We start from the raw sequence: 15,543 nt of genomic DNA, 5'->3' as shown, positions 1-15,543 counted from the left end.
GGACCACATTAGAATGCTCAGTAAAATTGTGAAAATCATCAGCTTCCAAGCTCATTAAAACAGGAACATAGACCCCCTTCCCCTGCTTATTTATCACTTCCATTTTAATCTCCCTCACAAATTCTTTAGGATAGTCTCTTTTAAGGAACATAGATTCCAGTAAGGCACATTCATTCATAAAATCAAATAATTATACCATCCTGGCAGGCCTGACGAATTGTCCTTTGACAACTGCTTTCTTTTGGTACAGGGGGTGTGAACTATCAAAATGCAAGAACGAATTAAAGTATGTGGGCTTCCTGTAAATGGTAGAAATATATCTACCATTACCCACATCTTTAACCAAATTTACATCCAAATAACTAATATATTCCTCATTTAACCTAATCTAAGGGGACGGCGAAAGCCAACACATTCTGGCTAGGCTTATAAATGCCTTCGGGCAGATAGTCTAGTACCTACCTATGAACACGTGTAAATTTCAAAAACTCAGTATTATTATTAATATATTCCAAGATTAATTCAGCATCACTCTTCCCACCCTTCCAAATGATGAACAAATCATCCAGGTATCTTAAATACAATACACAATTCTGGAAAAGAGCATGTCCAAACAAAAACCTATGTTCCCAATCACACATAACAGCATTAGCGTATAGGGGGCCACATGCTGCCCCCATTGCTACACCTTTCCCTCAGCATCAATTTAAGTTTGTGGTAATTGAACAAGTTCAAGTTAAACCTAACCCTAGGGGTGGACCATGGCAACTTTTTCTTGAGCAAATGGAGTTGTACTGGATTTTACATTTGAGAGCAGTAGGTTGGCCTGAGTTAAATGGATGTATTTTAAAACTGAAAGCAGAACGTAGATAAATTCTCAAGCTATTGTTATTTACTCTCTCTCTTTTTCTAATTGAACTGTTTATAATACAGTCTTTTTATGTATGTTACTATATGTATTTTAGAGTAATTGTGTATGCTTTTCTTTAAATGTGCAATGAGATGCTGATGTCATCTGGCTTCATGGGTTTTTAAAGTTCATTTGAGTTTATACTTTTACCTGATGAAGTCTTGTCATTGTCTGAGATGAAAGCACTAAGAATACATTTTGGGGAACGAGTCCTTGCTGCTGTGTGGCTTTTTCTGTTATTCAAGAATACAACAAACATCAGGGCATTGTAACAATGCACACATCACTGGGGTAAAGGTACCATGAATGGAAAATTACATGTTTGGGACAAGCACAGATGACAATAGTCACAGCTCTGTTTCACTCAGCAGAGTGTTTTGATTCTCTTTCTGCTTGCCACATATTATGTCAGTCATCATGAAACTCTATTAACCAGTGGCAACACTATGGATAAATACAAGCCAAAGAGATATACTGTTTAGTATAAGCAAGCAGAAAAAGATCAACAAGAGCTAGAATTTCTTTGCAATGTACAGTATAAGTGAATCAGTCTGAATAAACTGAGAAAGGCTTTTGTTACATGTGTCTTTAGTGGTACAGATATTATATTACCTGGATAAACATCATAAAATTGAAAAACATTTTATAGTTAAAGACTTGAATAAGTCTAATATAGTATATTAGAAGCAGCCTTAGTAAACATGAATATACCATATTTACTCTAAGTAATACCATTAACAGACATTATTGAGGTATACTGGGTAATAACAATGGCATCAGTTTTAAGATTAAGTGAGATTCACAAACATCAGATGGTACATTGTATGGATTCATGCCATTAAGTAGAAAAATCCCATTTACATATAATCCCAGTCAATGTACAAATAATTATATATATATATATATATATATATATATATATATATATATGTGTGTGTGTGTATGATTGGGTAATGATATTATGATTGATACAAAGATGTGAAAGAGCTGCCATGGTAACAGGTTTCTGTGATGATGGTAAGTTTGTCTGTATCACAATCCAGCCTGTGCCACAGGAACTTAACAGAATCCAGACATCACAAAGGAACAATGCTTCAGTTTAGGGTCTATATCAGTTAATCGAAAGCTTAATCGAGTGAATCACTATTTGTCGAACTGACTTAAGTGAAAGAAAAATTAAGCGAATGATCGTTTAAGCAAATTTTTTCCCAGGCAAAGGACGTGGTTGTCCCTCATTGGAAATTTGCCCTTTTCCCCACTGTACTGCAATCTCAGAGTTGGTATATTTAGTTGGGGAGGGGTGCAGAGTTTTAAATTTGATTTTGTTTGTTATGGTCAGTGGGTGGACGACTAGTTTTTTCTGTAAGAAAGTTTTCGCTTAAATGATTGTTTGCTTAATTGAACTTTCACTTAATTGGGTTCAACAAATAGCGATTAGCTCAATTAAGGTTTCAATTAAATGATATATACCCTTCAGTTTAAACTACTAGAAAATACATAGGAACTTACCAGTATCCAGACATCACAAGAGAATGATGTTTCAGTTTAAACTGTTAGAAAATATAAAGTAAACCATGTGTCACTGCACAATCTAATTACAAAGTCAAAGACACACTCAACCAAATAACTAAAAATGAATAGTAACTCACTACCAGAACAGGAAATGAGTGATTAAAGTCTCAACCTTAATAATGTACATGATGTTTGTTCATATAATGAAAGCATAGCTAACATGAGTGCTATTAAATGTGTGTAAAAATCCCCTTGAATTCTGACTGCAAGCCTGACTCTTCTTTCATTTTATCTGAAGCATGATTTTAGTAATTTCATTGAGTTACACATAGTTCTAAGTAATAAAGCAAATGCGGAACTATCATATTCTAGCCCATATATTATATTTGCTACCATTTCTAAATTTTCATAGCATGCGCATGTATCTCAATACAGAATGGACTGACATTTCTACATTAATATTTATTTTTGTTTCAGAATGGGATACAACTATTCAGGAGCTGAAACATTTATGTCTTCCCGCATGAAGGCCTTTAATTCTAGTGTCACGGGCAGGTCAAACAAAGCTGCAGGAAACCTTCCCAAGCAATTCGACAAAAATGCTTATGTTTAACAGCGAAATACCACGAAGGAAAAAACACAAATGATAATTTAAATCTGGATTGGACTCTTGATGAAAGTCAGCATGGACTCTTGATGAAGTGATTTCTTCAGAAGCAGAGCACTTTGGCGTAGACACTAAAGTATGGATATTACATTTCAGTGGAAGTCTTTCAGCACTGTTCTGTTATATTCTAGTTACGTAAAACAGGACACTGGTAGTTTTAGTATTTTTAATTATCTTCATATGGTAGGAGTTTAGTTATACAGTATAACTCAGAAGGGGTGCTGTGCACTACTTTCTTGTTGTTTGTTCACAGAATTTACCAGTTTTTTTATTTGCAGTATTAAATGCCAGCTCCTCTCTCCACTTCTCTAGCTTAATACTTCAGTAACTAACCAAACTCATATTTAAGAACTAACATTTGTAGTTACAAATAACAGATTGAGTTTAGTTATGTTTAACTAAATATAATTGAGCTTCAGCAAATGTTAAAAATGTGTACTGATAAAAGAAATATCGGAACAGTTCTGTGTGTGCATCTGGTGTGTGTGCATGTGTATATATGTGTGATGCATGTATATACATGTGTATGCATAAATATAAATAGGTGGCCACACACACTTATATATGAGCTGAAAATTATACATGAGAAAGTTTACCATGGAAAATAATGTTATTTTCAGAAAGAAAATGAAAAGATATCGAATTAAGCTTTGAGTAAAAGGTTACATGATAAGAGAAAACTGGTTAAAGTTGAAAGAAGAGAAAATATCTGCTTAGAAATTCAGAAGCTGTGAAAGAAATGCTAGGTCCACCCATGGGAATGCATGTGCTTAAATGTAAGTAATTTATATGAAATAAAATGTAGCTATTTGTAACATGAAATCTGAAGACTCAGAAAATCAAACCAAAGGAAATAATTTTCACATTAGACTACAAGAAAAATGCATACATGAATGCTGTTCTCAAAAAAGATAGACAAATAGCCAACTGGAGTAAAGCAGCTAAAGATGTTCCAGAATATGAAAGGTGCTGCAATGATGTGTGAAGTCAAGGAGTTGAAGAAAAGAAAAATGAAATTGCTTTATGCCTGCTGTATATTGGTATGGTGATGTAAAATTACCAGCTTCTTGTGCAAGGACAACACATGGATAAGAATTATAAACAGACAATTTTATACTGTGTGCTGGTCTTCTGAACAATACAGGAGACTATTGTTAAAGATTTTGGAAGTCACAAAGAACAACAAATATCATCTGTATTGTAAACTTGCAAAAAGCTTTTTACTTCCGAATCACCAAGATGTTATTTGTGAATTCTGAAAATGTCTTCCAGTAAATTATTCTCCATGAAGCATTTAGCAGTATGATTCGGATCTCAGTCTTTTACTGATGATACAACTTGTTAATGTTTGATCTTTTTGATCTAAATAATGCTGGTGGGGGTGAAGGAAAAGAAGCAATTAAGTACACAGTCTACTAATGTATGAAAATTACTTGTTTCTCATACTTTTCACATAAACTGTGATGTTGTTCTTTCATTTTCGTAAAAGTCACCACTCCTTAGAAAGGCATAAAAATAACTGAAGAGGAAGCAAAGTTTATACTTGGTATTTGTGATAGCCAATGAAAAATTAAAACAGATACAGCAAGTGTCTAGTATCATTTTGATAGATGGGGCATAGTTAAATGTGGGATTTATAGAAAATAACATGCAGTAAAATCAACATGGATTTATATAGGTACAGTTGTTAACCAAAACATAACATCTAACACTAATAAATATACTGCTGGAGATCTAGTGTCGAGCCATGGCTTGTGTTTTTATTGTTAACCAAATGGAATAGAGGGGAATCAGTTTGTATGCATATTAAATCAAATAATTTTCTCCATTTTTATTTAAAAGTACTAACAGAAGATATTAAGATTTCAGTTAAATGGTTAATAGGACATTTTCCTGTAACTGTTTAGATAGTGTTAATTTCTACAGTCTGTCTCTCTGTCACTTTCCATCCATATTCTTTCTCTCTTGCTTCTGTTCTTTCCCATTGCTTTTTAAATACATCTGTGAGCAGAAGTTCATTGCTTTATTTTGTTGTATAGGTACTGTTTTCTAATGAGCATTAGCAACAGGAAAGGTGCGACTACATATATTAAATTAAAACATACGAAAATATTTCACATACCCATCAATGTGAAAAGAGTTTATACAATGGAGAATGGAAAAGTAAAGTAAGCAATTTTAAACTAAAAAAACATCATCTTCTGATATGTCAACAGATATAACATCATGATAAAAGAAGCATCAGGAAATTTCAACATTTGCTTATTCATTCTTTGATGCACGCTGTAGAATATTAGAGTTGCAGGTGAATCAGAGCCCATACTGACAAACAACTGATGTGTTTTCCATGATAGAGTGCTGTTGCTCCATCTAGGACTAGTTCTCGGTGAATCAGAGCCCATGCTGACAAACAACTGATGTGTTTTCCATGATAGAGTGCCATTGCTCCATCTAGGACTAGTTCTCTACCTTATTCCTGTTGCTGATGATAATTGAGCCTACCCCTAATTGGACTTGATCTCATTCCTTCCCTACTGGTGGGTCTCTTCCCACATTCACATATGTAAAATCTGTCCAGGGGTCATCATTTGGGCAGACATGATGTTACTTGTGTCCTTGATGGAATTTCAGCAATGTGCTTGCTCATTATCCAGCATAATGCTTCTTCCCTACACAAGTTACTCAATGAAGGTTACCACCAGTTATTAGCTTGGTAAACCACACATGAATCCCAAGGATGTGAGCCTGCTTCTTCTTCCAAAGGACCGTTACCACTATGGCCAGCTCCAAATCCTCCCCTAGGATGGTCATGCCCATCTTCACTGCCAATGTTTGTCTAATCCAACTCTGACCACCTGGCCATAGTCAAGGCTATATTCTTTCTACACCAGCACACTTGGCTGATTCCGATTTTGACTTGGTATGAGATGGAAAAGGATTTGTCACATGTGTAGTAACCTGGAAAGAGGATAATGGGTCATAGAAACATAGCATGTGTGAAGCATGATTTCTCAGACACTGGCATGCAGCAACAGCTGCAGCTTTTGGCTGCCATAAAAAATTGTCAGCGGCATAAGTTAAGATGTAAACTATCATTTCCAGTAGTCTTGAAAGTGTTTTTTTCAAAAGAGATGCAACTCTATACCTCAGTTCAGACAGTGATTGACAAACTTTAAGGGCATTGCTGCAGTCACTGGACTATGTGAGTAAGGAATATGTGGCAATAGAATTGTATAAAGGCAATTTCTACCTACAATGACTGCACTGATACTAATAAATTAGAAGACTGTTAACAAGAACCTGAACAAGAAGAAGGTGAAATTGCTTTACATGTGTATTGGCAAATATTCAATGGGAAAAGAGATACCACTTGGTTTCTTGAGTATGGTGAATGATAATGGGGGTTACATGTTTTAATGTATGCCAACCTATTCTTTTTTTGAAATGCATATACTGGAGCTATACAAACAAACAAGTTGTAAGAAGACTCTGTATGGGGCTGATGTTCAGAATAGTAATAATATTTACATTATTGTGTGTTTTGCATTTTGCAATGTTTTCACCTCATTAGACTGTTTATAAGATGATAAGTAAAGACAATATCATCATTATTTCTGAATCATTGTTTTCTTGGTACTTTAAGACTGCTCTTCCAAGTATGCACTGTTATTTATACAGGAACTTCACAGAAATTTTGAAATGATTAGACATCCATCTGCTAGCAAACCAGGATTGTAATCTGTAGGTGATTTTTTATTATTTTGAGAGTTCTCCTTTAATTGCTGAAATTTGATCAATTAGTAGCTCTGTAGTGCACATGAAAACTATGCAATTAATTGGGTAAGCTTTAGTAAGGGGCTTGCTTCTTGTTTTATAAAATATTTTCAAAAGAATTCATTGCATTACTCCTTTTATGGTCCAACATGCAAGGCACATTAGGAGACTGCAATAATTTTAAATGGTCTAGTGAAAGATGTCAGTTATAGCTTGAAGGCTTATGGGCTAGTAGTCTGGCAAGCTTCATTGGCTTTGAGTGGTGTAAGGATGGTTTACTGTTACAGTTGTTTAGACATTTATTCAAATCCAGTTCTTCATAACCTCAAGGACTTTAGCACACTAGACCTGTCTGTCAAGAGCTACTTCTGTAAGTTCATGAAAATTCATATTCATTACTTCAGTAATGCTATCCATCCACATTGGCATCTGCTGTCCCCTTCTTCTTTTGACTTCAGTCTTTCTCAGAATTATTGTCTTCTCGAGTATCGTCTTTGCATTATGTGGCCAGAGAATCTGGGATTTAGTTTTATTATCAGGATTTCTAGTGGACAGTCTAGATATTTCCTTAAGTATTCATTGATTTTATCTTTTTGCAGTCCATGGAAACCTCAAAAGATTTTTCCAAGGCTAGAAGTAAAACATATTGACTTTTCCAGTGCACAGTTTCACATCCATATGTTTTATTTTTTATGTTGAACAACAAGCCAACTTATATGCTTTCTACTTTCACCTTCATCAACACATTCTTAACTTTTTCCTTATTTTTAGCTGCTAGAGTAGCATCATCTACATATCTGAGTTTCTTAATATTTCTTCCAGCATCTGCTTCATTTAACCCAGCATTTTGCATGATATATTTGTATAAAAATTGAGCAAGAAGAGTGACAATATACAGCTTTATTGTACTCCTTCCCGATCTTGAACCATTCATTTAGTATTCAGTTCTAAATATCGCTTCTAGTACTTCATACATATTTCTCAGGAGGCAAATAAGGTTTTTCTAATTTTTTTAAGGACTTACTACAGTCTATTATTATATACACACTGTCAAAGGTTTTTATAATAGTCAACAAAACAGAAATATTCTTTTAGAACTCCCTTGCTTTCTTCATTATCCAGAATCTGGTGATAATTTGATCTCTGAAGTTTCTGCCATTTCAAAAGGTAGCTTGTTTTTCTGGAAGTTCATTTTTTTTATTACTAGAGTCTAGCTTGCAGGATCCTGAGCATTACCTTGCTACCATGTGAAACAAGTGCAACATTTGATAACTTGAGCACTCTTAAACAGTGTACTTTTCTGTGACTGGATTATAATTTTTTTTTAATCTAATGGCATCTGTAATCTTTTTCAAATGTGTTGGTAAATTCCAAGTAGCACTATAACAACATCATTTTTTAGGATTTTAAAGCATTTCAGCTGCAATCCCATTACTTCTTACGTCTTTGCTATTGTCCCATTTAACTTCAGTTTCCAGTATGTCTGGATATAGATCAGGGAACATACCATTGTATGCATTGGAAATGTTAGGGCACTTCTTATAAAGCTTTCTTGTATATTCCTGCTACCTTTTCTTAACACCTCCTGCTTCTCCAATTCCTCCAAGCTTTCTCTTTTATCATGCCCATTTTTACATTTGATCTTCTTGGGCAGATTTCTCGTCTTTTCCATTCTGTTGTCTTTTTCCGTTTCTTTGCAGTTATTTAAATATACCTCCTTCTCTACCCTTGTTATTTTCTCAATCCAGTCTAGAATATTTTCCCTATCTGCATTACTCTTTGCTGTCCTTCTTTACTTGTCTACTGCTGAAGCCTCCACAGACAGCCATTTTGCCTTCTTAATCTTCTTTCTATTTTGAATATGTTTGATACCACCCCCTAGGACAAGATCAAAAACTTCATTTTATAGTTCTTCAGGTGCTCCATCAACTAGGTCTAATCTCATAAATCTATTATTTATCCATTCACTATATATTTACTTGGAATATTATTGAGCTCATATCTGACTAGCCTAGATGCTTTTCTTGTTTTCCTTAATTCTAAACCTTAATATAAGAAGCTGGTGGTCACAGTCTCAATCATCTCCAGGTCTTGTTTTTGCTGATGGTATAAAACTATTCCATTTCAGATTACAAATTAAACAGGCAATATGATTTTGCTATTGACTATGTGGTGATAGCCACATATAAATCTGCCTTTTATACCATTAAAATAGAGTATTTGCTATCACTATTGAATTATCTTGTCAGAATTTATTTATTATTTTATTTTATTTTATTTATTTTACATTTGTTGACTGGTCTAGTCCAACTGGATATATGTCCATTTTCAGTGGTGGCCTGGGGAGAAAAGCTCCAACAAACACAAAAAAAACACAATATCATTTATAATATGAGACATTTACAAATACAGCTAAATTTACAGATACTCATCTTATTCATTACATTTTGTTGCATTTCTGTAAACAGGATCATGGTACATTTCAGCTATGGTTAGCCATTCAAAAAAATGTCCTAATAAAAATTTTATATAAGAGAATACTTTTTTTTTTTCAGTAGGAAGTATTTAGAGAGACTAGACACAGTGTAGTTTAAGAGAAAAATCTATAACAGAATATATAGTAGCATATGAGTAGTCTGGGATAAGCAGAGCTAAGTTTAATAAGACGGATAAATGCCTAGTCAGGTTTAGTACAGGGGCACAACCAGTGTGTTGTAAGGTAGAGTTTCAGTCTATTTTTGAAGAGTGATAGAGAGGGAAGAGAGGAAAGGTTACTGGGGAGAAGATTCCAAGTTTTTCCAACAGTATTAGAGAAGAGAGATTCACCAGCCTTGTTGTTAGGTTTAGAGGTATGTAGAAGATTTTTGTGTGAGGAACGTAGTGATTTCAGATTTGTATATGGAGTGATGAGGGTAGATAGAATAGGAGTAATGAATGGTTTATAGAGAGTTTTATGGGCAATGGTTAGTTGATGGAATTTAATCACATTTTGTAGTTCAAGCCATCCTAACTGCTTTATATTTATGCAGTGATGGGTTCTGTAAGGGTTTCCTGTTGCAAATCTAGTGATGTTATTGTAGGAAGTTTCCAGTTTGCTTTAGGTTATTTTTGGAAAGGTTAGCAAAAATAGGTGAGGCATAGAGGAGAGTAGAGATTAGATGAGTGTGAGCTATGGTTGTTCTAGCTGTGGGGGAAAGGTAAGGTTTAATCCTATAGAGGGAGCCAAGTTTTTTGTTGACAGTTTTTATTGTATTGTTGATATGGGTGTCAAAGTTCAGATTGTTATCAATGGTGATACCCAATAGTTTGGTGGTTGGCTGAGGTGATATAATGGTACCATTAGTGGAAGCAACTGAGAAATCAAGTGGATAGAACTTGTGAGTCTGATTAAAGAGGAGGAGTTTAGTTTTTTTGGGGTTCAAAAGAAGGCAATGCTATGTAAACCATTGTTCAACTGTATTAAATGCCTTCTGGGTAAGAGACAGGGGTTCATATGTGAATTTGGCTGAGCTTATGAGTGTGGAGTCATCAGCATATTGTATGCATGTGGCTTGGGGGATGGCTAGATGAAGGCCGTTAATAAATATTGAGAAGAGGGGAGGTCCTAGTATGGATCCTTGAGGGACACCTAGGGTAACTGGTTGGAGGGTAGAAAGAGTCTTATGCCAAATTACTGCCTGTTGTCTTTTGCCTAGGTAGGACTGGAACCATTTTATGGTAGGTGCATCTAAAGATAGGGATTTGAGTATGTTGATGAGAATCTGATGATTGACCATGTCAAATGCTTTGGACAGGTCAATGAATAGTGCTGAAGAAAGGTTATTAAGGTTACGGTTTTTGTTTATGCAATCTGTAAAGGAAGGGAGGGCGGTGGTGGTGCTATGTGAATGTCTGAAACCATGTTGACAGCTGGAAAGTAAGTTATTTTGAGTTAAGTGGTCAAGTAATTGCCCATGGATACATTTCTCCATGATCTTTGTCAAGGGTGAAAGAAGGGCAATAGGGCGGTAGTTGGAGAGCTCATAGGAGTGTCCACCTTTATGGAGGGGGATAATATGAGAGACTTTCCATAAGCTAGGTATGTGACGTTCAGTAATAGTCCTTTTGATCAGAATGGAAATAGGATAAGCTATAGCTTTGGCTGATAGCCATAGGAAATCAGCAGGTAGTTGATCTGCTGAGGGAGAACATGGTTTTAGTTTTTGTATGAGGGTTAGAATATACGTAGCTGGTACAGGTTGCAAGTGAAAAGGAGGGGTTGAGGTAGAGTTATAAGAAGGTAGAGTGAAGCTATTAAGTGATAACTGACTAACTAGTGTTTGGATAGTGTTAGTAAAGAATGTATTAAATGTATTGGCTGTATTCATGGGATTAGTATGGTCAGTATTTTGAGGGTTAGGTGTGGTGGAATGGCCTGGGTGGAGTAATTGATTAATGCTAATCCAGAATTTTTGAGGGTTGTTTTGATTAGTTTGTTGGAATTGTTGGTAGTAATTTCTTTTATCAGAGAGTATAGCTTTCTTAGTGTCATTTCTTAACAGTCTAAAGGTTTGTTGGTCAACAGGGTTTTTAGTCATTCTCCATTTGGCCCAGTATTTATTTCTAAGGTGCATTTTCAGTTTGGTTACTTTTGAAAGCCATGGGGCAGACTTGGTTTTAACTCTAATTAATCTGGTTGGAGCATGTTGGTTGAGAATGGTGAGGAAGTTAGAGTTAAAGTAATTGATGGCTTCTTCTAAAGGGAGGTGTTTTAATGGAGACCAATAGCAAGCTCTTAGTTCTTGTTCAAATAGCTCAGGGTTAAAGTTCTTTTTGGATCTGATATTTTTGACAGATGTTTGATTGGGAGTATGGGTTTTGAGCCTGATAATATAGTAGTATATAATGCAGTCTATATTCTGTTTCATTTCATAATCAAAGAACAAACCTGCTCATTATTCCAGGTATACATTGGCTACCTACTTTAGCATTCCAATCAACTACGTTGAATGTATCATCTTTTTGTTGGTGTTATTTCCAAAAGTTGCTGTAGAACCTCATAAAACTCGTCAACGTCCTCCTCTTTAGCATCTTTAGCTGGATCATAAATTTGCATTGCTGCAATGTTGAATGTTTTAGCTTGTATTCTGAGATCATTCAAAATGTGACTGTAGCTATAAATTTCAGCATGTTGACATGTTGGACATTCAAACTTGAGAATCTGCGGTCAAAGTGGGTATTGTACTTGTTAGGTTTTGGGGGGGGTGTATTACTGGCTTGACAGAAGAATGATCTCGAACATGCAAGATTATATCATTTAAGTGCACTAACTTATGATTGAGAGTGTTGTAATAGTTAATGTCAAGGCAGATGGTTCACAGAAATGTGGAGAGCAGTCAAGTATAACTGAGTAATATTGCAAGGATATCTTAGTTGTATGTTTTTTCTCATATCTGGTCATGAAAGTTGGCTAGAGGGATAAAACTGATTTTTTTATTTTTATTATTAAAATTGTCATTGTGTAAATTACTGGACATAGGATTAGCTGTGATCTGATGATTTTTTTATTATTTTGTTTAATTTGTTTTGTCATTTGTGGGTTGTTTTTAACCTTTAACCTGTTTTCATATATTGGATTGGTGGAATGAATAAGCTCCAATTAAAAGGGGATTAACCATTATACAGTATAAGCAAGTGGGAATTTCAAACAGTTGAGTTTGGGATGAGATGATGGAAAGCTGCAACTAAACTGGTTATTCTGGTTATCCAGTTTAAGACATAGTTGGTAGTGAATTCTCATGGTGCTTCAAAAGGTAGGTAACTCCCTGCCAATGTTCTGTTGCATTTTTAGTGTTTTAAAGAATTTTTCATTTTAAATTTCATTTTCTAGTGAGATCTTGCATTAAGGGAAAATACAGTATTACAATGATGATGACATCAACAGCTGGGCTAAAGTGTAAAGGATATTTGTAATGAGGATCAGAAAGAATTGTAGTGGGCCCTTGAGTGATGCTGAGCTTCCTGTAATTAAGGCTAGTAATCAGTGCTAAGTTATGTGGTTATGGAAACTGGAGGTAGTGCCATGGCGGAGCACCATGTTAAAATTATGTGTGGGCTCTTGAATCAGTATGTCTAGCATCATGAGGATAAGGCCAAAGAATTTTAGAAGAAAGTATGATGCCATGTTACTACACTGCAGCAATGTGCAGCTGAGTCAGCCAAACTGAGGAACAAACATTTTATATTGAACTGAAATTCATTACATTGGAGGAAACTGCTCACAGATGTAATTTGCAGTTAGGCTAAGGTTTTAGATGAAGAAGAAGGGTTTGGCTGCTTAGCCTTTGTGAAAAAATTCACTTCAGAATACCTGTAAATGCTGATACCATGTATGGTCATCTGACAGTGATTTTAGTACAGTTTGTGACTTGCTGGAGCAGGTTTTGATGTTGTTTTGTAAAATGAATTCAGTTGAAAGAAGGCGGTTAATGCTGAATTATAATTCCTTAGAGACTGTTCTGAAAGTAACAACACAGTTTTCATAGGCTATAAAAGAGTGTTGGTGGTGGAGGATTGTGGTACAATTTGGCATTCTCATTGGTCTTTACAGTATTTCCCTCTGGAATGCAGTTGTGTTTGTCAGATCAGTCAGTAGTAGATGTGTCACAAGGGCTGAAACAGTCACTGGATTTTGTTGAGTGAGGAACTGGAAATGGAACTAAAGTAGAGAAATGAATGCCTGGAAATTTCTCATATTTTGCAAAAACCAAAAAGATTTGGTTGGAGATAATCAGACTGCTGTGACTTATTTTTATACAAATGTTTCATAGACAACTGGGAAGGGTTTTGTGTAAGTTCATTTACATGGATATTAAACTAGCATGATGTTAGTGGTTCGCTTGAAATTCCTTCCATTTTTGAGAAGATGTGGGGCATGTATAGATCCTGACAGATTGTCTAAGTCTGCACTGTTTTGTGACTTAGGATTTTTTTCGAGTACCTGTTGATATTCATATTCAGAAAAAAAGTGTTACTTTTGCATTTGTGCAGAAAGCTTATTACTGGGCATGAGCAATTTTATAGAACCTGTTCTGAATACTTGAACATTTGAATTATGACTATTGTGTGAAGTAGAATATTTACAGATTAAGTGCACCCATATGGATTTAGGAAAATGTTTAAAGCAACTCCTTCACTCCATGAGAGGTCAGTCATGATGGCTGCTAACTTCCACTAGAGGAACAAGGGTGCATATTGAGCTACTTTTCAGATAATCCATTTCTAAGAAAACATACCTGTTCTGCAGATAAAAGTTACTTCAATGGTGCAGGTGCTGGCATTCCAAACCATAAATCTGGTTTTATAATGGGAAATAACTATGGAGTTTATGCCCGTTTTTATATTATTTTGAAAACAACTGACAATACCTCAGTAACCATAATATGTAGACAATAGATATCTATATAATTTGCCAACCTGGGCTTCAACATTAAAGTGAAACCTCAGCCAGCTGTATCCTGTGCTTGCTTACTGAGATATTGAAATAAATGTGAAGACGATCATAATTTTCAGGATCTGACAAATAAACAGCATGATGTATCCATGCAGTTGAACTGAAGAGCTCAATTATAATTATCACTGACAATTTGTCTGAACTGAAATCAGCTTTGCAATGATACCTCACCTATCATATTGCCATACTCCCCTACAGAAACAGTGATAAAATATAAAGAAATCACAATTTTCATAATTTGAAAGATAAATTTTTGCTTCTCTGCAAGTATCCTACATAAAGTTCACACATTAAGACCAAACATTCCGGATTGATGGTGCCTGTTTCAAACTGATACCTCATTCACCATATCACTGTGTTCTCTTACAGATAAATTGACAAAAATATGATAATATCATAATTTTCATAAAGTAAAATGCAAACAAATTGCTATAGTTTTGTAGGTGATGCCACATACAAGTCAATTATTGGAGACCATGCATGCAAAACTGATGTCAGCTTCAAAATAACATTTCAACCATTATATTCCCATGCTTCCTTACAGAGGTATTGACTACATTTTTAAAAATGCCATACTGTTCATAACCTGAAATGTAAACAAAGTATCATATATATGTGGGCGTTCTAGACAGAGGTCCTGGATGGGGACCAATATATAAGGACTGATGCTGGCTTCAAAGTGTGTGTTATCTATCAGTTTCCAAGATCCAGTGCAGTGATATTAACAGAAAATGAAAATATCATAAATTGTAATAATCAGAAACATGTACAAACTATGACATCTATGCTGTTGTGTTACACACATGTCACATATTAGGAACAGTTTATCTAGAGCGATGCCAGCTTCAAAATAATACATCATCCATCAAGTTCTCATTCTCCCTTTCAAAGTAATGATGGTAATTATTATAATTTTCTTTAGAAAGTAATGCATAAACAGCTACACAGAGAGACCATAGCAGGGTAATCTGGACTAACATACAAGGAATGTGTCAGGGTGATCTGACTGTACTGATCTCAGCTTTGGAACAATCAATCCATCAGTCATCGTGTCCTGCCTGCAAGCAAAGATACTGACTAAAAATATTAATTTTCATAAATCAAAACAAAAGTTTTAAAGCTCTTCAGATATTCTACACAGAAGTCATACATTGGGCCCAATTTGACTGGATTAATGTCAGTTTCAGA

At 35.1% G+C, this 15,543-nt stretch overlaps 1 protein-coding gene across 2 annotated transcripts in view; it reads left to right on the top strand.

The window, feature by feature from the left end:
* The window catches only part of CLDN10 (claudin 10), a 257,484-nt gene extending 252,657 nt beyond the window's left edge, over positions 1-4,827 (top strand). For both annotated transcript variants that reach the window (XM_044072994.1, XM_044072993.1), the window contains one exon: positions 2,900-4,827. In XM_044072994.1, coding sequence (XP_043928929.1) covers positions 2,900-3,035 — 136 coding nt within the window. In that variant the 3' untranslated portion in view covers positions 3,036-4,827. The remainder of the gene's footprint in view (positions 1-2,899) is intronic.
* Positions 4,828-15,543: the final 10,716 nt, after the last annotated feature.

This window comes from Protopterus annectens, chromosome 5.part1, assembly GCF_019279795.1.
Source record: "Protopterus annectens isolate FY-2018-M chromosome 5.part1, PAN1.0, whole genome shotgun sequence".
Classification (NCBI taxonomy): domain Eukaryota; kingdom Metazoa; phylum Chordata; order Ceratodontiformes; family Protopteridae; genus Protopterus; species Protopterus annectens.
The sequence above is the reverse complement of the archived record's forward strand: the minus strand, read 5'-3'. Positions and strand labels throughout refer to the sequence as shown.